Source organism: Hylobates moloch, unplaced genomic scaffold (genome assembly GCF_009828535.3).
Source record: "Hylobates moloch isolate HMO894 unplaced genomic scaffold, HMol_V3 SCAFFOLD_9, whole genome shotgun sequence".
NCBI lineage: Eukaryota > Metazoa > Chordata > Mammalia > Primates > Hylobatidae > Hylobates > Hylobates moloch.
In genome coordinates, this window is record NW_026652284.1 from 38,889,582 (window position 1) to 38,916,384 (window position 26,803).

Genomic DNA, 26,803 nt, shown 5'->3' on the forward strand with positions numbered 1-26,803 from the left:
ACCATGTTAGCCAGGCTGGTCTCGAACTCCTGACCTCAAGCAATCCACCCGCCTCAGCCTCCCAAAGTGCTGAGACTACAGGTGTGAGCCACCGTGCCTGGCCTTGTTTTTTTATTAATATTATTGACATATAATAATTATACATATTCATGGAGTACATAGTGATGTTTCAATACATATAATGTGTGGTAATCAGATCAGGGTAATTTCATATCCTTTAATTTCTCCCTATTCCTCTCTCCTTTCCTCCTATCCTTCCCAGCCTCTAGTATATTCTGTTCTATTTTTTACTTCTGTGAGATCAATTTCTTTTCGCTTCCACGTATGAGTGAGAACATGTGGTGTTTAACTTTCTCTTCCTGGCTTACTTCACTTAACATAATCTCCTCCATTCCTTCCATGTTAATGTGAATAACAGGATTTCATTCTTTTTTATGGCTCAATAGTATTCTATGGTGTACATACACCACATGTTCTTTAACCATTCATCTGTTTTTGGACACCCAGGTTGACTCCATATTGTGACCATTTTTGAATACTGCTACAATAAACATGGAGGTGCAGATGTCTCTTTGATATTATGATTTCCTTTCTTTTGGACAAATTCCCTTTAGTAGTATTGCTGGGTCATCTGGTATTTTTATCGGTAGTTTTTTCAGAAACATCTATACTGTTCTCCATAGTGGCTGTTCTAGTTTACATTCCCACCAACAATGTACGAGTCCCCGTTTCTCCATATCATCACCAGCATTTGTTATTTTTTGTCTTTTTGATAATAGTCATCCTAACTGGGATGAAATGGTACTTCACTGTGGTTTTGATTTGCATTTCCCTGATGATTAATTATGTCAAGTGTTTCTTCATATATTCGTTAGCCATTTGTATGTCTTCTTTTGAGAAACGTTCATTCATATCATTTGTCCATTTTTTAAATTGGGGTTTTTTGCTGTTGAGATGTTTGAGTTCCTTGTATATTCTGGATATTAATCCCCTGCTGTATAAGTAGTTTACAAATATTTTCTCCCACTCTGTGGGTTGTCTATTCACTCTGTTGATTGTTTCCTTTTGCTGTGCAGAAGTTTTTTAGTTTGGTATAATCAACTACTTTGATTACTTTTGCTTTTGTTGCCTGTGCTTTTGAGGTCTTAATCATGAAATCTTTTCCTAGGCCAGTTTTTATGAAGTCTAGTATCAAGCCCACAGTTTAGAACATAATACATGTTTAATTGAAGTGTGTTGAACTGAACCATGAATATATTTAATATTCTAAAGGAGGAGCTAAATGGCGAGTTGAGACATACCTTTGATCCAAAATAAAATATTCATAGCATTGACATTTAGAAGAGCTTGAACATTTGTTGGAGGCTACTTTCTCTCCTCCTTCTCCCCTTAAAGTTGGCTAGTCTGTTAAATAAAAAGTCACAATCAGCACTATAGCCCCTTTCATTTGGCCCCTCCCATTCTCTTCTTGTGGTTCATGGTGTTTACTATCTCAGTGAATGAGGAATATCTGCAACTCCAACTTTCTATTCTGTAAGTATAAGAGATCTTTTATAAATCAAAACCAAATCCACCTATAGATATGAGATACTATATATCTCAACACTTGGAAAATTGAAGGAAAATCATGAAAAAGTCTCAGAAAGGGTAATGAAAAATTTTAGAGGAGCTGAGATTTCAATAAATTTTGGCTCATTAAAATTGTATTTTAGGAAAGAGAAGGTGGAAAATTTAGACCTAGATGAGTGACGAGCAAACTTTTCATGTGTCATGGAGCACTTAGAAAGACTAAAAATGCTTAAATCTGTGCATTTGTTTCACCCTTCAGAAGGAAAATATATGTATAATGGCCCAGGAATTGAATGATATTTTTTCAAAGACTGTATACTGACATAAATAAAGAACACCAATAAGAAATCTGCCCAAATTTCACATGGTCAGAAACTATCTGCTAGGCTATCAGGATCCAAACTAAGGTTTAGCTCTGAGGCAGAGGCTGAACTCTGCTCAGCTGTCTCCTTGCTTTGCACAGGTTGAGGGGCCAGATCATAATGGAAACAGAAAACTGTGGGTTCAAATCCTTGTTCTATCTACAATATTTTTTCACTTACTTGGATAAAATACTATTACTAAACTGTCATCGTATAATCCTGCTTCCAAGGTAATGAAATCGATCTGGTTCCTCCATTTTCCTCCTCTCAGATAAGCCCCTCTTCTCTGTTCAAAGGCACAGACACATTGGAGTGCCTATGATGCTAAGCTTAGCCACTGAAACAGCATCTTCATCTTTCTGAGGAAGCAGAAAGACAAATACTAGCAAGGTCTGCTAAACTCCTTCCTTCAGACAAACTAGAGGGTGGATGGAGCTCAACAGACATATCTCAAGAGCACTCTGTGGCTCCCAGAGCATGTTTTTGGCTAGCAAGGCTTTGGGGATCTTCCATCCTATTCTTAAGGATTCTAGTCTCTCAATCACATTCCCTCAGCATCCAGTTTTTGCCATGTGACAGTGAGTTCTTAATGATTTCGAGAGTAAGGAGCCTGTGCCAATATTTCATCTATTATCCTGTAAGAGAAGCCAGTGTACAATTCATATGGTGACACTCTTTATTAAGGGAACTCTAAATTCACAATGACCGTAAAGAAATCTCAATCCCCAAGGCAGTCTAGGAGAGGAGAAAGTGAAGGCCAAGGGGATATTTTCTCCCTTTTCTCCTCCCATCCTGCCTGTTGATTAATCTGCCCTTTATAAGATAACTCCTTTCACAAACCAGGATTGGGTTTCCACTGCTCAGTTGCTGTGTTCACACCTTGAAAAGGATCCAAGAAATGGAGTGAACAAGGGGTGGAATGACTCAGGGGCGGTAGGAGATGGGAATCCATTTACCCAAGATCAGCTTCCTGAGTAGCAACAGCACTCAGTCTGGAAAACAACAAAGCTCTCCTATTGTCAATTAAATTCCACCTCCCTTGGCAGTGACTTTGAAACCTTTACATGGATGAATAAGATGGCACACACACACACACACACACACACACACACACACACACACACACACACACTTTCAATTTCAGGGCCATAATTCCGAGCTCAACACCATTGAATACAAAGGAGGAAATACGAGGCTTCAAACTTCTAGCTAGTAAGATCCTGTTTATAGATTAATGAAAATTCAAGTGCAAACTTGATTTTTCTCCATAATCATAGTAAAAAAAAAAGACATCCATTAAACTTTACCTTCAATCATTGGAAAACAAGCTAGCTCATGAGGTTGACCCAATATAATAAGCAGCTTGAATTCATAGGCTGTCAAGCTCAGGTACACAGTGACTTTAGTACAATTACTCACCTCTTGAGCTATTTTTATGTACATTCCCACTGACCATGTGCCATGTGGCCAGAGCAGTAAATTTAATGCTACTTTTATATAGCCTATTATAAAAGTATAATTATACTTTTATATAGCCCATTTAAAGTGACTGCTAGGATATTTAATACAGCTTAAAAATAAACTACTAAACTTTAAGGCTGACTTTTCTAACTAAGTTCTTTGAATACCTGACATCCTCATCCTGTGCCAAAACATTATCCCATCCCTCCATCCCATCTTTGACCATAAAACTTCAGAAGATAAGTGGTTAGGGTTGGAATGGGGCTATCTGCTATAAAAATTTCTTTAAAAAAAGAAATAAAAGGCACTTGTAAAAGCTAAATATTTACTTTATGTTACACAGTAGGAATTACAGCCAAAACATTTTCAGTGTGAAAATGGTTCTTCAGGTCCAGGAGCTCAATTTTGCCAGCACACACAAGTATGAGAGGTATTCAAAATGAGCCACCCTACCATGCTTATAAGACAGATGCATTAACCAGAATGCCAGTTAAACTCACAATGGGAAACAAAGCTGCCATGTGGGCCAGAATTCTCATGATATATGGTCAATGCATTCTTTGCCCATAAGGACAGCGACATGGATCAAATTATAACCATAAAGTTACCCCAGGCATCTGAAATCAGGTGCAAAAAGTTGGATGGATGCATGAGTTTGCTAATGCTGCCATAACAAATCACCACAAACTGGGCAGCTTAAGCAAGAAAAATTATTTTCTCACAGTTGTGAAGGTAAGATGTCAAAGATCAAGATGTCAACAGGTTTGTTTCTTCTGAGGCCTCTCTTCATGGACTTTAGATGGCTGCCTTCTCCCTGTGTCTTCACATGATCTTCCCTGTGTACATATCTATGTCCTAATTTCTTCTTCTTAAAAGGACACTAGGCTGGGCGCAGTGGCTCATGCCTGTAACCCCAGCACTTTGGGAGGCCGAGGCGGGGATCACCTGAGGTCAGGAGTTCAAGACCAGCCTGGTCAATATGGTGAAACCCCGTCTCTAATAAAAATACAAAAAAAAAAATAGCCAGGCATCATGGCACACGCCTGTAATCCCAGCTACTCGGGAAGCAGGGTCAGGAGAATCGCTTGAACCCAGGAGACAGAGGTTGCAGTGAGCCTGGGCGACAGAGTGAGACTCTGTCTTAAAAAAAAAAAAAAAAAGACACTAGTCTTACTGGATTACAGCCTACCCTAATGATCTCGTTTTACCTTAATTACCTCTTTAAAGACCCTATTTCCAAATACAGTCACTTTTGGAGGTACTGGGGGTTAGGACTTCAACATATGTTTTGGAGGAACACAATTCATTCCTTAACAATGAATGACCTTCAAGACTGGTTCACCAATGTTTTTGTCACTTGCTGAGCCTATCCTCTTGGTAAGGTGAACCTGACAAGAAGATATGCACTTGTGGGGTTTCTTCAGGGCACACTCTCCCAGCAGCTCTGAAAACAACTCTTGTTCCATAGGATTGCCATACTGAGCTCAGTGATGACAGTCTTACCTGTGTTGCAGTGTTTCTTGAGATATTGTTCAAGAGACCAGATCTAAACTTTCTAAGCTAGGGTTTTATTTCAGTCCTGCCACTCTCTAACAGCAGTTTTTTATTTGGGGCATTCCTAGCTTTTACACATTTCTGCCTCCCTTAGGCTTCTTCCACAGGTGACCAACCCATTCACAGTGGATGTCATGAGTTTGACTCACAGAAAGCAATCGTATTTAAAGATTCTTCATTATACTTTTTGCCACTAGACCACTGAGTAAAGAAATGGGAATTAGAATATAGCTAAAAGAATATTGTTCATCTGTTCACCACACTCCTGACACTAAATGTGTGGGTTTTCTCCACCAATCAATTCTCCAATTCTCTGCAGACACCACCTGGTTGTCCCACAATTTAATTCAATTCTGACACTACCCAGAGTTAATACAGACCCCACAGCTAAAGGGCTCAGTCTCATAAGACTCCCTCACCCACTTTAGATGCCAACTGTGAGTAGTAGGTCCCAGGATTACTCACACTTCTGTCCAGCTTGGCTACAAATTGGGGGTTTCTACCACCACCTCCTTGGGTTTCAGAGTTTGCTGTACCAACTCACAGAACTCAGGAAGACACTTTACTTATATTTACTTGTCTGTTATAAAAGATTTTATAAGCACACAGATGAAGAGGTGCACAGTGTGCAGTCCAGAAAGGTCCCAAGCACACCAGCCACTGGCCTTGTGTAGTCAGGTGCACCACCCTCCAAGCCCATGGATACATTCACCATCCTAGAAGCTCTCCAAACCTTATCATTAGGCTTTTCACAAAGGTTCCATTATGTAGGCATGATTGACTAATTGGCCATTGATGATTAACTCAAACTTGAGGTCAGGAGTGGGGCTGAAAGTCTCAACCTTCTAATCATGCATTGGTCTTTCTAGTGACCAGGCTCCATCCTGAAGCTATTTAAGGGCCCCCAGCCACCAGCCATCTCATTAGCTGCAAAATATACCCATAACTCTGGAGATTTCAAGTGTCTTTGAGGTTCTTATGTCAGGAGCCACAGACTAAGACCAAATAATTTAACAAAAGATGCTTCTATCACCGCTATCACTCAGAAAATTACAAGAGTATCAAGAGCTCTGTGCTGGGAATCAGGGATGAAGACCAAATATGTATTTCTAATTATATCAATTATATCACAATAGCTATAACTCCTTCTTGTAAAGATGCTGTTGCCACTGTAAGTTTTCCTCTTTGTTTTTTGTTTGTTTGTTTTTGTTTTTGTTTTAAGATGGAGTTGTGCTCTGTTGCCCAGGCTGGAGTGCAATGGCACCATCTCGGCTCACTGCAACCTCTGCCTCCCAGGCTCAAGTGATTCTCCTGCTTAGCCTCCTTGGTAGCTGGGATTACAGGCATGCACCACCATGCTCGGCTAATTTTTTTTTTTTTTTTTTTTTTTTAGTATTTAGTAAAGATGCGATTTCACCATGTTGGTCAGGCTGGTCTCAAACTTCTGACCTCAGGTGATCCACCCACATTAGCCTCCCAAAGTGCCAGGATTACAGGCATGAGCCACCAGACCCAGCCTCTCTCTCTGTTTTAAGCACATCACTGATTATCTCATGCTCTTTCTTCTCTCTCTCTCTCTCTCTCTCACTTTATTTGAATAGCCTAATTGCACTTAAAAACAAAAGATACAATACGTGGACCAGAAATAAGCACAGCTCTAAATGAAACGAAAGCTGCAGAAAAATGAGGCGGAAGAACAGGGCAGACTGGTCCTGCGCCAAAGTGCCCACTGGATTGATGACTAGATCTGCACTGTTAGAAACGTTTCCATGGAAGTCAAGCTGCCAACAAATGAGTTGCTTCTGGACACACAGGAGACCAGATGAAGGCAATTTTAGATACACCAGACAGAGAGGAGAAAACAAGGAGAGGGAAAACTTTGAAAATAAGCTACTTTTAATGCAACTGCAAACTATCATTTAAAATCACATGAGAAAAATTAACACTAAGAAAGATAGCCAACAAAGCACAATGAAGAAATGACTTAACTCCCCACTAGGGAGGTGGTGTAGTATAGAACCTTTCTCAAATTTCATGTGCCTCACAATCACCAGGGGAATTGTTAAAATTACAGATCACAGAGCTTCAAAGTTGCCAGAGCAAGCACAGAATTACTGGATACAACGCAGGACAATGAAACTTTTGTAGCATAAGTACGTCTCTAATATGCATGGAACATAGTTACACTAAACGCCGAAGCACTAGAATCATCCGAGGAGACATTTAAACTGTAGTCTAGGTCATACCTCTTAGCAATCAAATCAAAGTCTCTGAGGATTGGACCACAGGTTTGCGTGACCCTTCACCCTTAGGGGAAAGGAAGTATGTGTATGTGGAGTCTTAAAAAAAGAGAGACAGTAGAATGGTGGTGACCAGGGGTTGAGGGGTGAAGGAAATGGATAGAAGTCAGTCAAAGGATACAAAGTTTTAAACAAAGGAAATAAGTTCTGGAGATCTATTGTACAGCACAGTGACTGTAGTCAATAATAATGTATTGTATATTTGAAATTTGCTAAGAGGCTGTACCTTTTTTCTTTCTTTCTTTTTTTTGGGAGGGCGTGTGGAGAGCGTCCCACTCTGTCACCCAGGCTGGAGTGCAGTGGCACGATCTCAGCTCACGGCAACCTCCACCTCCCTGGTTCAAGTGATTCTCCTGCCTCAGCCTCCAGAGTAGCTGGGATTACAGGCATGCCGCCAGGTCTGGCTAATTTTTGTATTTTCAGCAGAGATGAGGTTTCACCATGTTGGCCAGGCTTGTCTTGAATTCCTGACCTCAAGGGATCCGCCCACATGGGACTCTCAAAGAGCTGGAATCACAGGTGTGAGCCACCGCACCCGGTCCTAAGAGACTGTATCTTAAGTATTCTCACCACAAAAAGAGAAGGTAACTATGTGAGGTGATTAATATGTCAATTAGCTTGGTTGTGGTAATCATTTCACAATACATATGCATATGAAAACATCCCATTGTTCCCCTTAAATATATACAAAATTTTGTCACTTATAGCTAAATAAAGCTGAAGAGAAAAAGAAAGTTTTTTTAAATGTTGATATAATTAAATATGAAAATTAAGATACTACATGAGAGAAAAAGAACAGAGCAAAGCCCACATCAAAGATTTCTTTTTTATTTCCTTTACAACAAAAGACGGACTTAACATGAAAACACAGTGCCTGTAACACCAATTTCCAGTGCATCCTTGCAGATATACAGCTGAGATTGTATATGCTGAATTCCTAACCCCCGTGCCTCAGAGTGTGGCTGGATTTGGTGATGGAGTCTTTAAAGTTAAAATGGGGTCCTTAGGTTGGGCTCTAATCCTGTTTGACTGAGGTATTTATAAAAAGAGAAATTAGGAGACAGAGACAGAAGGGGAACTACGTGAGGACACAGTCTGAAGATGGCCATCAACAAGCCAAGCAGAGGGTGCTCAGGGGAAACCAGCCTGCCGACCCCTTGCTCTTGGGCTTCTGGCTTCCAGAACTGAGACAACACATTTCTATTGTCTAAACCACCAAGTCTGTGGTATTTGATTGCAGTAGCTCTGGCAAACGAATGCAGTAAGTTACTTGGCCAATGTTACACACTGCCAGTAAATCTGCCACCAAGATCAGTGCCTATATACAAATTATTTATGCCATTAAAATTAGCTCCTACCTCCCTGTTGAGAGGGAGAATTGTTCCCTCCGTGTACACAGAGTGATCGGCTATCCTGGAAAAGGGACACCTCCTAACCCCAAAGACTCTTTAATGGTTTGCACTATCAATAGAAGGGGTGTCTGTGTGGCTAAAATCTCTTTTCTTCCTCCCACAGACAGAAAGCTAGGTCCCAGGGTGTTTACAGCCCTGCAAGCTGCTGGGAGTGCTAGAAAGCCAAACCATTCCTTTCCAGAGACTAGCAGCAGTCAAAGATCAGAGGATCCCTGGAAGGAATGCTTAGAACATGAGAACAGAGCTGGAAGCTGGGAGTGAAGCAAGTGGGCACATTTCAGTAACCGGGAACCTAAACTGAACCTTGAATATCCCCAAGGGGTGACACTAAACCAAGAAGCTTAGAGCAGGTAAGAGCCTCCTTTTCCCTGGTCCAGATGCCCCCCGGGGATAGGAGAAGGTGCAACCTACTCCCAAATATTAAATGCTACCTGGGAGTGGGGAGGGATAGTGGGACCGAAATGTAGGTCTAGGATGAGCTGGAAGAAGCCACGAACCTAACCCTTGGGCTTGGTCAGATCCTTAATTAATCTCTTAAGCAGGTGTTTCCAAGCTTCACCTGTCCCCAACACCGGCACTGCCAGAGGATGATGGAGGGCACTAGGGAAGCAGGCAGTCAGGCACCACTACATACACCTCCTGGTCCCCTGAGGTTTACTTCCTGCCCCACCTGCTTCATCTCCAAGGTGCCTCCCTGCTAGCAGCAGCCCGGCTAAGGAGTGTCCACTCAGTTCCCCATCTTCTCTCTTCCTTAGAACTTCACCTTATTCACACCCGCTCTGTGGCCTTAAGGAATTTTAGCTCTGTCTTTTCTCTCCATTGACACCACCACCTTAGCTCCTATCACTGTGACAACCACGTGACTGGACTTCCTGCTTCCAGCTTTCCAATCCCTTCCTCCCTCTTCCTCCAAAATCATTTCCCCAACATCCACACCTTACCATGTGTATTCCCCCACACAAGCCTTTCGATGGTTCCTCTGTGTCGTCAGGATCTCTTGGGGCCAGCTGGGCAGTGCCAGCCTCAGTACCCTGGGCTGCCCACTCCAAGCTCTGGAGTCCAGCCCCTGCTGCACCTGCTGAGGCGTCTGGGGTTTCTCCTGCACACTCCTGACCCTAGGTTTTGTCCCTGATGCTCCTTCTCTGAAATGTCCCCCGCCACCTCACTGCCTACCTCTGTCGCCGTTCGACCTGCGCTCTTCCTTCTGAACCCTATTCAGACACTACCTCCCTGGGAAAGCTTTCCAGGAGTTCCTCCCCAGATGCTGCAGCCCTGGTGGTTCTCAAGGAGAGCATGGAACTGGAGGGCAGAGAGGCTGCTTCTGCCATCAGCCTCTGTATGAGTTTCTTATGGCTACTGCGACAAACTGCAAGCTCAGTGGCTTGAAACAACACAAATTTATTATCTCCTGTTCTGGAGGTGGGAAGTCTGATACAAGTTTCACCGAGCCAAAATTAAGGTGTCAGCACAACCATACTCCCCGCAGAGGATCGAGGGCCAAATCTGTCACTTGCCTTTTCCAGGTTCCAGAGGCCACCTGCCTTCCTTCACTTGTGGCCCCTTCCTTCCCTTTCAAAGCCAGCCGCAGAGCCTCTGCATCTCCCTCTGACGCCACCTCTGTCTGCTTCAAAGCTCTTTTATCTGACTCTGACGTTTTTGCTTCCCTCCTATAATAAGAACCCCTATATTGGGCCCACCCATGTATTCTAGGATAGCCTCCCTGTCTCAAGATCCATAATTGAATCACATCTGCAAAGTAACAGGAAACATAGCCAGTCTCAGCTTAAGATGCAGATGTCTTTGGGGGGCCATTATTCTGCCTAGCACAGCTGCCTTCAAAGCAAGAAGTAGATTTGTACTTGCAGCCATTGCCTGGCACACAGTGAGTGGCAAATCATGAACAACTCATGAGAAGTTAAGCTCAAAGACTCGCCCTCCGGTGAATCTTCTCCTTCATCCCACAAACATTTCAGAACTATCTCATTCTGAAGGAAGAAGAGGAGGAGATGGGGAGGCAGAGGAAAAGGAGAAGAGGAGAAGCAGGAAGGACAAGAGGAGAAGGAAGAGTAGGGGGAGAAGGAGGAGGTAAAGGGGGAAGGAAGAAAAGGGAAAGAAGGAGAAGCAGGGGGAAGAGAAGAAGGAGGGAGAGGAAGGAAAGGGAAAGAGAAGGAGGAGGGAGAAGGAGGGGAGGAGGGACAGGGAAGGAAGAAGAGAAGGAGAGAAGGGAGGAGGAGCAAAATACAAAAGACTCCTCACTGGATTCTCAGAATCTCTAGGGACTATCTATTTTTTCACTTAGTGTTTTGACCTTCACTCCTCAGCCCATTGTATATGACCCCCACATTTCTCGCCACCACCCCTGACTGAAACTGTTCAGAAGGTCCCCCACGATTCCTACGTTGGCCACATTTTGGTCTTCACTTCCTGGATCTCTTCGCTGCATTGCACATGGTTGACCACTTGGCGTTTCTTTAAGCCCTACATCCCTTTGGCTTTCCTCTACTGTTTACTCTCCCCTTGCTCTCTTCATCCCTTCCTGATGGCATCTTCCAGATTCTTTTTTTTTTTTTGGTAGCAAGTCTCCCTCTCTTCCCTAAAATGTAGGTGTTCCTCCAGGCTCTTTCTTTGACACACTGATTCTCCTACTCTACAGGCTGTCCTTGGGTGATAGCATTTATTTCTCTGTGTCATGGAATCCCCAATCTATACACCCAGTCCTAGTGCTACCTGCAGTAGTTTTCTATGCTGTGAACAAATATAGCAGCATACGTTTATTATCTCACAGTGTCCATAGTTCAGGAGTCCAGGCAGGACTTATTTCTCCTCGAGTGCAAGTCTAGATATTACATAAGCTATATTCCCTCCCACAGCCCAGAGTTATCTTCCAAGCTCACAAGGTTGTTTGTAGAATTTAGCTCCTTTCAGCTGTAGCACTCAGGTCCATGACTTCTTGCTAATTGTCAACTACGTTAGCAGCTGGAAGCTCTCAGTAGCTGGAAGCTCCACAGTTCCCTGCCATGTGGCCCTCTCACAGGCCCTCTCATGACATGGCAGCAGGGAAGTCATCTCAGTCTGCCTCTACTGCCATAACAGAACACCTGAGACTGGGTAATTTATCAATGACAGAAATTTATTTCTCACAGTTCTGGAGCGTGGGGGTCCAAGACCAAGACATCGGCAGTTTCAGTGTCTGGTGAGGGCTGTTCCTCAATACAGTCCCCTCTTATGTGTCCTCACATGGCAGGAAAGTGGGAGAAACAGGAGAGTGCTCCTTTCTACCTCTTCCATAAGAGCACTAATCTGGTCATTAGGGCAAGCCCTTAATTACTTCCCAAAAGATTCCACCCATTAATATTATCACCTTGACGTTTAGTTCCAACATAGGAATTGTAGAGTGACACACACATTCAAACATAACAGGAGTGTCTCACTTCGAGTGTTTACTTTCAGGGAAGACCTGATCCTGCTTTAAAGATTTTATGCGATTAGGGCAGGCCCACCCATGATAATCTTTCTTTTGATGAAGTCGGAGTCAACTGATTAGAGAATTTATTGTAATTATATTTGCAAAATTCCTATAACTTCAGTGTAATCAAATCATGGGAGTTACATCTCACCACTTTTGCCATACTCTATTGGTTAGAAGCAAGTTATGAGTTACTCCCCCAATCCCCACCACAAAACACACGCAAAAGAAGACTGTACAAGGATATTGGTGGCATCTTTGAATTTTGCTTACCACACTGACCTTGAAATTCATCTGTTTAATTGGCTATCTGAGACATCACAGGCATTGACAAACCATGTCCAAAACTAAGCCAATCACCTTTTCCTTAAATCTTCTCTTTCTTCCTCTCTTCAGCGGCTCAGTTAACTTTAACCCGGTTGCTCAAGTCAAAAAACATGGCCATCATCATGGACTCATTTCTTCTCACCACTCATTGAGAAAACACAAAGTTAAATTGGTCTCTTCTTCCATCTCTAGTGCCTCTGCCTTAATCAGGCAATGGTCATCTTTTACCCTGGACAACTATAGTATATAGTCTTTAAGCAGGTCCCCATGCTTATGGTCTTGCCTGCCCAACTCCACACTATAGCCAATGTTCTATCATAGTTCAGTTTATCTCTTTTTGTAGTTGTGCAAAATGTAAAAATGTGACAATGAGCATTTTCTATGAGAATGAAATAAAACTCTCTAAGTTGGAGGCAATTCAGCCTGGGCAGCCAACACTGCAGCCTCCAAACCAAGAGAACAAGCTTAACCCCACAGCTAGGTGCCTAAAGTTTGGCCCCTGAGCCTGTCTTACACGCCCATGATTCAGTCTATCCATTTTGCATCTTCCTTAAAGTTCTACTTTTTTTTACTTTGAAAATATGGTCAATGTTTGCACAGAAACGTTGTTGATGTTTTAGCAATGGAGAAATTTATTAAAATAGCTTCTAAATTTAGGTAAACTGGCTTTGCTAGTAAGGACTTACTTTCCAGTGTGAGGACTTACACTGCCCTATCAACTGGCTAGTTTTTCTGAAATCACTTTGCATCTTTTATGCTATTTTTAATGGGATTATACCCCTGCCCACAGCTGTGTCTTAGGAATCCAAGAGGATTTATGAGGAAACAACTCCAATCCTGTTAGAAAAGGCCGGGTGTGGTGGCTCACGCCTGTAATCCCAGTGCTTTGGAAGGCCAAGGTGGGAAGATCACAAGGTCAAGAGATCGAGATCATCCTGGCCAACGTGGTGAAACCCTATCTGTACTAAAAATACAAAAATTAGCTGGGCGTGATGGCGCGTGCCTGTAGTCCAAGCTACTTGGGAGGCTGAGGCAGGAGAATCACTTGAACCCGGGAGGCAGAGGTTATAGTGAGCTGAGATCGTGCCACTGTACTCTAGCCTGGTGACAGAGTGAGACTCCGTCTCAAAAAAAAAAATCAAAAAAATATGGGGTGCAGTCAATATAGTAAATTATTTTTCTTATCCAGCCGATATGTTCTGATAATTTTTATAATTGTTGAATTTCACATTCAAACATTGCAAAACATTTTAGTACCTAAAATGTGAAATCTACCTCAGCTTTGCAATTTTTTAAAGCTAATTTCTTAAACTATTGCAGCTCTTGCCAGGAAAGAGTAAGAATGTAATATTTTTCTGATTTATCTGCTATTTTGTCAGAGCCCTTTCTTCAAAATTAATAATCTGGATACCTTGCTCCAAAGTCTATGAAAGATAGGGTCTTTAAGGAATTCTGCCATACAGCTGAAACGAAATCAGCATGTGTGCCTGGAAAAAAATCTATCATTTTGTGAAACTAATAAATAACCTCCCTTAGCAAGTGTTCTGGTGATGGATCACAGAGAAAAATTACTTCATCTATCAGTGTGCAATAAAATATTTGAAGGCATTTCTGTTTTCTGACTCTGCATTTTCACTTCCATTGTAAGACCAAGACTCGTTGAGAAAAGATGATGAGAATAGAGCTAAATTTCCTGAATTTCCTGCTGGCTGTGGCCACTAAGCCCACCATTTGCTCCTCGCTTTTATCTACCTGCAATAATAAGGATGTGTCCATTCCCATGGCTAACACAGCTTCTTGAAATATCAGTCAGAAATCTTTCCAAGGACTTCCAGTGTCTGAAAAACCAGGTAAACTGGGCTGCCTGGGAAGCCTGAGTGACTTTTCAATCTTCACCTGCCCTCCCTGTGAATAAATTAGAGCTGAAAATCGTGGTTGAAAAACTTAAACCTTTCCCCGAGATGTACTATGCGGCCAGAAACCACGTGAAATTACCAACCAACTACATTATAATCATTTCCTCCTTACCAAAACCCAATATGCAAATAGCAAACTGAGGCTTAGAGTGGAATATCTGCGGCCACACACCTGGAATATTTTCAGCCACAGAAAACCATAAGACTTTTCTGTAAAATGGTGGTACAGTGTTGAGCTCTATCTGCAGACAATGAAACTGCATATATATTGGTCACAAGAATGTAAAAATTGTGCATGCACACAGCAGAGACTGAAGGAGGACTTAGAAGATAAAAAGAGTCTATGAGTTAGGATGCTGGGGTCACCTCTGCACTTCACTTGAGCCCATGCATCTCTGCACATCCCTGGAGCCCATGCACCTCTGCACATCACTTAAGCCCATACACAGCATGGCTCAGAAGCAACTTCACTGTTGAGTCTTCAGATTCCCTCCCTCTGCAGTTAGAATTACTTTTTCCTTCTCTTTGCTTCTACAGTGGTTTGTTTATATTAATATTTGCGATGCTAAGGCATTTTGTATCTCCCCTATTAGACTGCAGGCTCCCTCAGGACAAAGATGCTTCATGAGCTCTTTCATTCATTCATCAAATGTCTCCTGACTGACAGATATGGGCCAGGCCTTGTGTTAGAACAGGAGAAAGATGTGAAGAAAGCACATACAGCTGTTCCATCATCGACCTCAGAATCTACTAGGAAGAAAATTATTCAATAATTAATGAAAATTAGGATAGGGGTCAGGCGTGGTGGCTCATGCCTGTAATCCCAGCACTTTGGGAGGCCGAGGTGGGCGGATCACAAGGTCAGAAGACCAAGACCATCCTGGCTAACAAGGTGAAACCCTGTCTCTACTAAAAATACCAAAATCAGCCGGGCGTGGTGGCGGGCACCTGTAGTCCCAGCTACTCAGGAGACTGAGGCAGGAGAATGGCCTGAACCTGGGAGGCGGAGATTGCAGTGAGCCGAGATCGTGCCACTGAACTCCAGCCTGGGCGACAGAGCTAGACTCCGTCTCAAAAAAAAAAAAAAAAAAGAAAAGAAAAGAAAATTAGGATAAATGCTGCAAGGCAGTTCATAACAAGGGAGTCTAATCTAGCTTAGAGAGTTAAAGAAGGCTTCCCAGTGGAAGTGATATTTATTTAAGTCCTCAATGCTGAGTAAAGTATTAATTAGTAGAGACTGGAGATTTCTCCAGACAGAAAAAAACTGATATCCCTGTATTTTTAGTCATTCTATTCATTACCATACACACCACCTCCTGCTCCAAACCTACTGCACACTTCCTTGCATGTACACCGTCCTGAATATATACACATTGGATTAATGAAGTTAGTGGGGATATTACTCTGCCAAATTGCCTTAAGTTCTGATGGTATCGGTTAGGGTTTTAACAGAGATAGCCAGTGTTAAGAAAGACAACATCTGAGCAAAGATATTTAACAGTATTCTCAGGATACTGTTAAATACTATTTGGTAAATAGTAGGTGATCATTCAAGTTTGCTGAATAGAATGAAAATGAACTAGAGAAGTACTGACCTGGGAATTTATTAATTCCACTACTTATACACTCGACAAACACTTACTTTATTGAGCACTTATTATATGCTGGAAAATTTTATTATATGCTGGAAAATTTTGCTAACTAGACATATTCTACACTCTTTTTGAGCTTACAGGCTAATGAGAGAGACAGAGCTAGTCAAATAATAATATCAAAAAAGTATAAAATTACATCTAAAAATATAAACAATTAAGTAGAGATCAGTGAGTTTAAAGAACTTTAGCAAATAAAAACAATTTTTAAGTTAGTGTTAAGAACATTCTTCTCTCACACCCAAGAGGATGAATATTATTTTTAAAAAATAATTACATGTGTTGATGAGGAGGTGGAGGAATGAGAACCTTTGTGCATTGCTGGTGGGAGTGTAAAATAGTATAGTCATTTTGAAAACTAGATGGTTGTTCCTCAAAAAATTAAACATAGAATTACCACATGATTCAGCAAATCCACTTCCGGAAATATGCCCAAAGGCAGGATACATAGAAAGCATGGACTCCAAAAGATACTGCACATCATGTTCATAGCAGCATTATCTGCATAGACAATAGATAAAAGCAACCCAAGCATCCACTGATGAGTCAATAGATAAACAAAATGTAACATACATGTACAAAGGAATATTTATTTAAAAGAAAGGAAATTCTGACACATGCTGCAACATTCATGAACCCTGAAGTCTTTATGCAACACGAAAGGACAAATACTGTATGATTCCGTTGATGTGAGACAGAAAGTAGAGTGGTGTTTGCCAAGAGTGAGGAGGAGGGGGAATAGGGAGTAGGGAGTTCTTGTTTAATGTACAGAATGTCAATTTGGAAAGATGAAAAACTTGTGGGATGAACGGTGGTGATCATTGCACAAAAATGGGAACCAACTTAATGCCACAGAACTGTAAACTTAATGGTTAACATGGTACATTTTATGTTGTATATTTAACCATAATTTTTAAATATTTTTTTAAAATTTTTAAATAGCATTCTCATAATTAGGTTTATGAATTCCCTTGTGATGTATGAATTCTTGAAACCTGGCAGATTTTTCCATTCTTTCCACTGATGAAACAATTTTATCCATCTCTAAAATTCCTTTTGTAAGCAATTATTCTTTATGAAAAGTTCAACCATTTCTAATGGCTTAAACAGCAGATTTTGAAACACATACATCCTCAAATTGTAGTTTACAAATTTGACACCCACAAACCATTCCAACAGGAGAAGGTGTGAACCGGAGGCGGACTTCATGACCGAGATTCCACTGCACTCATCCACCTGGCGACAGACAAACCTCTCAAAGGAATTACACTAGGTACTGTTGGTGATCTATTAGTGGAATAACCTGACCTATGAGAGCTTAATGAAGCTGGATTCCCATTTATAGTGGAATCTGCTTTAATAGAAAAGTAGCTATACAAAGCAATTTGTAGCACTTACATTTATTTTGTTCTATGAAATTCTTTTATTTTTAATGAGGAAATAATGACTTAATGTCATTTACAGAATGTTTAGGAAACATCATTATGCTTTTCCTACACTTAACATTTTCAGGCAGAAACAGTCAAGTTCTATAGGCATGCTAAAACGTCCTTAGCATTAAGTACATTTTTAATAGTGTAAACAACTTGCATTTACAGCCCCTGAAAATTCTGCTTGGATATTTATCTAGCAGAAAACAATCACAAATCCAATAATTTGCTTCCTGAAAACCCATCAATTTTCGCTTCAATGCAAAAGCAGTCTCTCTGTACTTTATTTTGCTTTTTAAAATCAATCTTTGCCCAAGAACATAGGCACCATGTGGTTTGGTTAGCAAGAACCAACAAAATAATTATGATACTCTTTTCTTGTTGTCTGTCAGTAAGTTCTTCAGTTATTATAGATCTCTGTGCAAAGCTCTTCCACCTATGATCAGGTTATGCTGAGCAAATCCAGCAGGAACACGGGTCTGTGAAAAGAGCACCAGCTTTGATACCAAGAAACCAGAATTCAAATCCCAGCCCCACTGAGAGTGGAATCTTGAGAAATTAATTGACTCTTCTTGACCTCATTCCTGTCATCTGAAAAATGGGCCAATATCTTCTACATGGCAGGATGATTTTAAGAGTTTAATATCTCATATGAAGGTAACTACCACCTAGCAGTTGCTTCGTAAATGTTGGTTGAATCTTTCTGTAGAGCTGTTTAAGTCATCATTAGATCATGCACATTGCATTTACAATAAGCCCTACTGTGTGCCTTGCTTTGCACTGGGGATTAAACTTCTGATATGGGATGCTAGCAATCTGTGTAAGGGGCAAGTAGGAATAACATCCAAGGGTGTTCAGAAAGCAAGAGAAGCTGTAAGATAATCAATTGGAAGTTGAGTGGGACAGGCTCCAAATGTCAAACAGTTCCATATGAGCTTGACCCTCATGGGACATGTAAAAAATAAAGGTTCCTCTTCAAAGACTTTCCTTCCCATTTGATTAGAAATAAATAGTAACTTATCTTACAAGCAACATTTATTGAAAGACCTGTGCTAACATTCTTTTTTTTTACTTTATTAAAATACCAAGTTTTATTTCACACGTATATTTTTGTCTCCCCACCATTTCCATGTCTGACCACTGCTACTACTATGTCCTATCATAACGTTCCATACATACTTAAAACCAAGCAAAGGGTAGAGTTCCATCTTTAAAAACTAAACAGGCATTTTGGACAGCACATTCTTGGCAATAGAACCTGGACAACATCTATCAAACATGGTAGGGAAAGTTCTCACTCTGCATTATAAAAAGGACAGCCAGATATCAACTGTTACAGAAATGAAATGAGATGGAAAATTTTTAACAAATTGTTTAAACTATTTTCTTAAAGAGACTTCCTCCACTGCCAGAGATCTTGAATAGCTTTTTGGTCAGTCATCCGGAAGCAATTCTTCACATAATTGATGAACTTGGCTTCCACTTTGGGAAGAGAACCACCTTTTTCTATACTTGCTTGCATTTTTGCTTTAATGTCTTCTACAGAACTAGGTCCTTTTGGTGTTTTAGAAGTTTTTTCCTGTTTTTTGAAGGATTCTTGTCCTTTTGATCTTGGTGTTGATGATGGTTTTGAGTCTTTTCTATTCTGATTTGACTTTTGTGCATTTTTGGCTGGTGTATCTTGTATAGATTTCTTCACTGGTGCTTTTTCTTCAGCTTCCTCATCATCAAAATCATCATCATCATCATCTTCATCATTATCATCTTCATCATCAGCAGCAGCAGCAAGTTTTACTTTTTTCTGTGGAACCTTGCTGCCACCTCCAGGGGCAGACCGCTTTCCAGATATACTTAAGAGTTTCACATCCTCCTCCTCTTCATCTTCTGACTCTGCATCTTCCTCCACAGCTACTAAGTGCTGTCCACTAATATGCACTGGCCCTGAACCACACTTCAACCTTAAGACCACTGGTGGTGTTATTTCAAAGCCCCCAAGGGAAACTGTTGGCTGTACAGACGTTTTCAAAGTTGCCAGTGTTACTTTAATTGGACTGCCTTCGTAATTCATTGCCTCTGCTTCAACAATGTGCAATTCATCCTTTGCACCAGCCCCTAAACTGACCGTTCTTAAAGATAACTGGTGCTCATTTTCATCATTATCCACCTTAAAGTGATAATCTTTGTCGGCCTTTAGTTCACAACTGAAAAGATAGTTCTGGGGCCTCAGGGGGCTCATGTCCAAGTCCATCGAATCTTCCACTGGGTGGTGGCATGCACTTAGGTAGGAGGGAAGGTGGACGGAGATAAACGAACGCTGCTTCAGAGAACAGCCGTGCAGGACGGAATCACACCAGCGGACATTCTTAAATATCTGCTAGCCGTGATAAAGAAATCAATGTACTTTATGTTCTTAGCTCCTACAACTTAGCCTAAATATTTGCCCTGGCATGCTTATAATGGTCCAAGCAAGCATTAGGACATAACCTGTTCCTCTTCCTTATTTAAAGGTGTTTTTATCTTTCTCAGCATTCCACAAGTTACTTCCTCCTTCCTTTGTTCTCCTCTACCTTTGCCTCTTTTAAAAAGTTCTAAGTTGCTAGCCAATCGGGACAAATACAGAATGTGAGATCGTGTTCCAGCCAATGGAAACTGGACACAGCAGTAGGGTGGATCTGTCAGGTTATAAATGACCCTGTCTCCTTTGTTTGGTGTATTCTCATGGCAAAACTGCTGGCTAGTGTACCCTTTCTGCAGAAAGTATAAAAATGGCCTTGCTGAGTAAATTAAATTTATGTTCAAGTGCTATTTCTTTACGCCAGTAGGGAACAAGCATTTCAAACAGACACTTGTTACAGGAAGAAGGACTTAGGATGCACCAACCTTCTAGAACAACCGGGATTAGAATTGTCAGGAAACAGAATAGGCTTAACATTTGAGTCTTTAATCCATCTTGAATTAATTTTTGTATAAGGTGTAAGGAAGGGATCCAGTTTCAGCTTTCTACATATAGCTAACCAGTTTCCCCAGCAACATTTGTTTAATAGGGAATCCTTTCCCATTTCTTGTTTTTGTCCAGTTTGTCAAAGATCAGATAGTTGTATATGTGTGATATTATTTCTGAGGGCTCTGTTCTGTTCCATTGGTCTAGATCTCTATTTTGGTACCAGTACCATGCTGTTTTGGTTACTGTAGCCTTGTAGTATAGTTTGAAGTCAGGTAGCGTGATCCCTCCAGCTTTGTTCTTTTGGCTTAGGATTGTCTTGGCAATGCAGTTTCTTTTTTGGTTCCATATGAACTTTAAAGTGGTTTTTTCCAGTTCTGTGAAGAAAGTCATTGGTAGCTTGATGGGGATGGCATTAAATCTGTAAATCACATTGGGAAGTATGGCCATTTTCACAATATTCATTCTTCCTATCCATGAGCATGGAATGTTCTTCCATTTGTTTGTGTCCTCTTTTATTTCCTTGAGCAGTGGTTTGTAGTTCTCCTTGAAGACATCCTTCACATCCCTTGTAAGTTGAATTCCTAGGTATTTTATCCTCTTTGAAGCAATTGTGAATGGGAGTTCACTCATGATTTGGCTCTCTGTTTGTCTGTGTTTTGTGTATATAAGAATGCTTGTGATTTTTGCACATTGATTTTTTATCCTGAGACTTTGCCGAAGTTGCCTATCAGCTTAAGGAGACTTTGGGCTGAGATGTTGGGGTTTTCTGAATATACAATCATGTCATCTGCAAACAGGGACAATTTGACTTCCTCTTTTCCTAACTGAATATTCTTTGTTTCTTTCTCCTGCCTGATTGCCCTGGCCAGAACTTCCAACACTATGTTGTACAGGAGTGGTGAGAGAGGACATCCCTGTCTTGTGCCAGTTTTCAAAGGGAATGCTTCCAGTTCTTGCCCATTCAGTATATTGACTGTGGGTTTGTCATAAACAGCTCTTATTATTTTGAGATACATCCCATCAATACCTAATTTATTGAGAGTTTTTAGCATGAAGGGCTGTTGAATTTTGTCAAAGGCCTTTTCTGCATCTATTGAGATGATCATGTGGTTTTTGTCTTTGGTTCTGTTTATATGCTGGATTACATTTATTGATTTGTGTATGTAGAACCAGCCTTGCATCCCAGGGATGAAGCCCACTTGATCATGGTGGATAAGTTTTTGATGTGCTGCTGGATTCGGTTTGCCAGTATTTTGTTGAGGATTTTTGCATCGATGTTCATCAGGGGTATTGGTCTAAAATTCTCTTTTTTTGTTATGTCTCTGCCAGGCTTTGGTATCAGGATGATGCTGGCCTCATAAAATGAGTTAGGGAGGATTCCCTCTTTTTCTATTGATTGGAATAGTTTCAGAGGGAATGGTACCAGCTCCTCCTTGTACCTCTGGTAGAATTCAGCTGTGAATCTGTCTGGTCCTAGACTTTTTTTGGTTGGTAAGCTATTAATTATTGCCTCAATTTCAGAGCCTGTTATTGGTCTATTCAGAGATTCAACTTCTTCCTGGTTTAGTCTTGGGAGGGTGTATGTGTCCAGGAATTTATGCATTTCTTCTAGATTTTCTAGTTTATTTTCATAGAGGTGTTTATAGTATTCTCTGATGGTAGTTTGTATTTCTGTGAGATCAGTGGTGATATCCCCTTTATCATTTTTTATTGTGTCTATTTGATTCTTCTCTCTTTTCTTCTTTATTAATCTTGCTAGTGGTCTATCAATTTTGTTAATCTTTTCAAAAAACCAGCTCCTGGATTCATTGATTTTTTGAAGGAATTTTTGTGTCTCCATCTCCTTCAGTTCTGCTCTGATCTTAGTTATTTCTTGCCTTCTGCCAGCTTTTGAATGTGTTTGCTCTTGCTTCTCTAGTTCTTTCAATTGTGATGCTAGGGTGTGAATTTTAGATCTTTCCTGCTTTCTCTTGTGGGCATTTAGTGCTATAAATTTCCCTCTACAAACTGCTTTAAATGTGTCCCAGAGATTCTGGTATGTTGTGTGTTTGTTCTCATTGGTTTCAAAAAACATCTTTATTTCTGCATTCATTTCGTTATATACCCAGTTGTCATTCAGGAGCAGATTGTTCAGTTTCCATGAACTACCGTGGTTTTTATTGAGTTTCTTCATCCTGAGTTCTAGTTTGATTGCACTGTGTTCTGAGAGACAGTTTGTTATAATTTCTCTTCTTTTATATTTGCTGGGGAGTGCATTACTTCCAACTATGTGGTCAATTTTGGAATAAGTGTGATGTGGTGCTGAGAAGAATGTATATTCTGTTGATTTGGGGTGGAGAGTTCTGTAGATGTCTATTAGGTCCACTTGGTGCAGAGCTGAGTTCAACTCCTGGATATCCTTGTTAACTTTCTGTCTCGTTGATCTGTCTAATGTTGACAGTGGGGTGTTAAAGTTGCCCATTATTATTGTGTGGGGGTCTAAGTCTCTTTCTAGGTCCCTAAGGACTTGCTTTATGAATCTGGGTGCTCCTGTATTGGGTGCATATATATTTAGGATAGTTAGCTCTTCTTGTTGAATTGATCCCTTTACCATTATGTAATGGCCTTCTTTGTCTCTTTTGATCTTTGTTGGTTTAAAGTCTGTTTTATCAGAGACTTGGATTGCAACCCTTGCCTTTTTTTGTTTTCCATTTGCTTGGTGTATCTTCCTCCATCCCTTTATTTTGAGCCTGTGTGTCTCTGCATGTGAGATGAGTCTCCTGAATACAGCACACTGATGGTTCTTGACTCTTTATCCAATTTGCCAGGCTGTGTCTTTTAATTGGAGCATTTAGCCCATTTACATTTAAGGTTAATATTGTTATGTGTGAATTTGATCCTGTCATTATGATGTTAGCTGATTATTTTGCTCGTTAGTTGATGCAGTTTCTTCCTAGCATCTATGGTCTTTACAATTTGGCCTATTTTTTGCAGTGGCTGGTACTGGTTGTTCCTTTCCATGTTGTAGTGCTTCCTTCAGGAGCTCTTGTAGGGCAGGCCTGGTGGTGACAAAATCTCTCAGCATTTGCTTGTCTGTAAAGGATTTTATTTCTCCTTTACTTATGAAGCTTAGTTTGGCTGGATATGAAATTCTGGGTTGAAAATTCTTTTCTTTAAGAATGTTGAATATTGGCCCCCACTCTCTTCTGGCTTGTAGAGTTTCTGCCAAGAGATCCGCTGTTAGTCTGATGGGCTTCCCTTTGTGGGTAACCCAACCTTTCTCTCTGTCTGCCCTGAACATTTTTTCCTTCATTTCAACTTTGGTGAATCTGACAACTCTGTGTCTTGGAGTTGATCTTCTGGAGGAGTATCTTTCTTTGTCTCTATTTCTCTATAGTTTTGCTACAATATATCTAAATGTATAGTTCTTTTAATTTATCCTGCTTATGATTTCTTGGTATTCTGCAAATGTAATTTATCATCATTCATCTGTTTTGAGTAGTCTTAATAATTATTTTTTAAATATTACCTATATCTCATTCCTTTTCTTCTTAAAGGGAAATTCTAAAGCATTCTAAGGAATTACAGAGCATTTCTGTTAAATACAAATTATTCTTCTGTATTGAATGCTCCATAACTTACCTTCTTTCATATTTTTCCTCTTTTTATTCCTCCATGCTATGCTACATACATGAAATTTTCTTCTGATTAGTCTTCCAGTTCATGAATATTCTCTTTAGCTATGCCTATTGTTTAACATGTTATAAAGTTTCTAATTTTAGCAATTTTAATTTTTATATTGATTTCCCTTTTAACATTACCTATATCCTGCAGATGGCTTTCAAATTCTTCTCTAATTTGTTTAAGAATAATACTAGTTTCAAGTTTTTCTCTAATTTATTTAAGCATAGTCTGTTTTTGATCATTTTAGTTAGTAAGGTCTTTTTCTGTATCTTTCTATTGTCTGTTATTAGGTTGTCCCTAATGTGTTCTGATTTTTTTGTATGCCTGGCTATCTTTGTGGTCATTATGCCTTAAAAGTTATTTGTATGAATACTCTGTGGTCTAGAATAAATGTTCTTTCTCCAAAGAGAACTTGTTTACTTCTGCCTCATGCCTGCTGAACTAATATTATCAGGAACAACTTAATTTAAATTCAAGATTTGCAGTTTTATTCAAGCCTGGATGATTTGACTTGGGCTTCAATGTCATGAGAGGTTTAGTCTACATCCAATTCACCATCATAATGAGAGTAGAGTTTTTCAATTCTCAGCTAATTTTTCAGCTACATTACCTGTCTTAATGCTGGTCTGGTTTTACTTCTGTCCCCACATCTCATAAAGCCATCAAAACAAGAGTTCAAATTTGTCAGTCTCAGCGAATTATCTCAGGACTAGCTTCCAGATGCTCATGCCATTTTTCTGAGTTACTGTTCTCTTGCAATGTTAACCTAGTACTTTCTCAGCTCTTTAATATATCTATGAAGATGTGAATATATCCTATTATATCTTATATTCTAAAGAATAAATATTAATAAATAAATATTACATATGTGTGTACATGTATATATACATATAATCAATTATATATAATCTATGTATAAGATTTTATATATAGATCTTATCTTATATATAATTATTTTATAAGTTTAAAAAATAGATTATCATATATTTAATATATTCATTTTAGCTGTTTTTACTGAGACAGCTGGTCCAAGCAACCAAGCCTGACATTACTGGAAATAGAATATATCTGGCAAAGTCTAAAGGAAGGAGAGAAGTAAGGTTCAAAATCCTGGCCTTCTGGGCAAACTGTCAAACTTGTCTGCACTTTGGTTACTAAATAAGTTTGTTGTAAAGACTGAGTGAGATGAGTAATGTACTATATACATCACAATGACTGGCACAGAATAGTTGCCTTTTTCCTTTTATTATCACATTAAATGGCTTGATTTGAAGGCTTTTTAATGGGGGAAGGTCAGCACATGTTTTGTGAGAGCAAATATTGGGTAAAAGGAAAGGTTTGAGGTGGTAAGCTGTGTGAAAATCAAAGACAATAAGGAAATGAGGTTGCTGAAAACAAATCTTTTATTACTTTGAGCTATAATAAATATGGGATATCTAGCATGCTTAAATGAATCGTAATTTTATTTCCTTTTGTCTGCCTGTATAATTAATTTCTGTCTTTATCACCCAGTTCTAATATCACCTCAAAGCCAAAATGCTCACTGAATGGATGAGAGTCTTTTCTGTGGGGAAAAAAATACTGCAATGCCTTGGAAAGTGTTTGGAAACACTCATCGCTGTATAATTTCCCTCAATTTTATACTTTAGGCTTCCATTTCATGTTGCCAGCTATAAAAGAAATAAGTTTAGCTGTGTAGTACAACATAGCAGGATCTGAGTAAACCAAGATTGGTCTTGAAATTTCCCCACTCTCAGACATACCCACATTTAGCATTCCAGAGCAGTGAGGCTATTTTTAAATATCTCAGGGAAGGTGCTACAATTTTTCTCAGTCCAACTGCCCTTTCTGTCCAAAATCTTTCCTCACATTTCATTTCAATCCTTTTGGAAACTACAGAGATAGATGAAACATGTTTGGAGTTTTATATTTTTAAAAGTCCAATTGCCAGACTCTCAAGGTTATTTTAAGGCATCTGTTGTACTTATTTTCAATTAGAGTCTCTTTTTCTCTCTCCTTCTCTCCCTCCCTTCCTCTCTCCCTCCCTTCTTTTGTCTTCTCTTTCTCTCCTTCTTCAAATAGTTATAGTGCCCATTCTTCAATGTTCTCATATATACTTTCCACCTAGCAAAACCACAAGGGTGGGGCATGGGAGGAAAGGCAGTTCGATTGGCCTTGATTCCAAAAGAGCATTTATCTGTCACTTTCTTCCCTCTCTCATCCTTTCAAGTTCACACATCCCAATGCATCCTGAGACACTTGGCCTCACCTGTCTTTCCTTCTCAACGTTTGCAGGGCTTCAGGTATGCAGAGAAGGAATAAAAATTGTACCTTCTCTTGAGGGGGGGATGCAATTGCATTGCATTTTTATTTCATTATGTGCCCCTGACCAGCTACAGAGATATGACATCAATTTATTCAGCTGAATGTTTTAATCTTGCAGAAAGTAAATGCCAGCTGCAGACAGCGCCTTTTTCCCATTTGCCCTTACTTGATTTTCTTCTTCAATTCCAAGCACATTTATGGTAATAAGTTAACCTGGCTGCATACTCTCTGTGACCCTTTTCCCCACAGGCCATGCAGTGTTGGCATGAGATGTCAGAGAGACATAAATTCTTGTTACAGAGATTTCTAGTGGGAGGTAGGAAGTGTCCTCCCCTACCCCTGTTAGCCCTGAAGAACAGCCTTGCTTACTCTGTCCGTATCTCCATGGCATATACAGAACTGGGTTATGGCTGTCATATTTC

General features: G+C 40.1%; 1 protein-coding gene across 1 annotated transcript in view; it reads right to left on the reverse strand.

Moving 5' to 3' along the window:
* Window positions 1-18,836: 18,836 nt before the first annotated feature.
* The window catches only part of LOC116813256 (nucleophosmin-like), a 54,818-nt gene continuing 46,851 nt past the window's right edge, over window positions 18,837-26,803 (reverse strand). Inside the window, exon 3 of the mRNA XM_032759696.2 lies at window positions 18,837-19,823. Coding sequence (XP_032615587.2) covers window positions 18,837-19,823 — 987 coding nt within the window. The remainder of the gene's footprint in view (window positions 19,824-26,803) is intronic.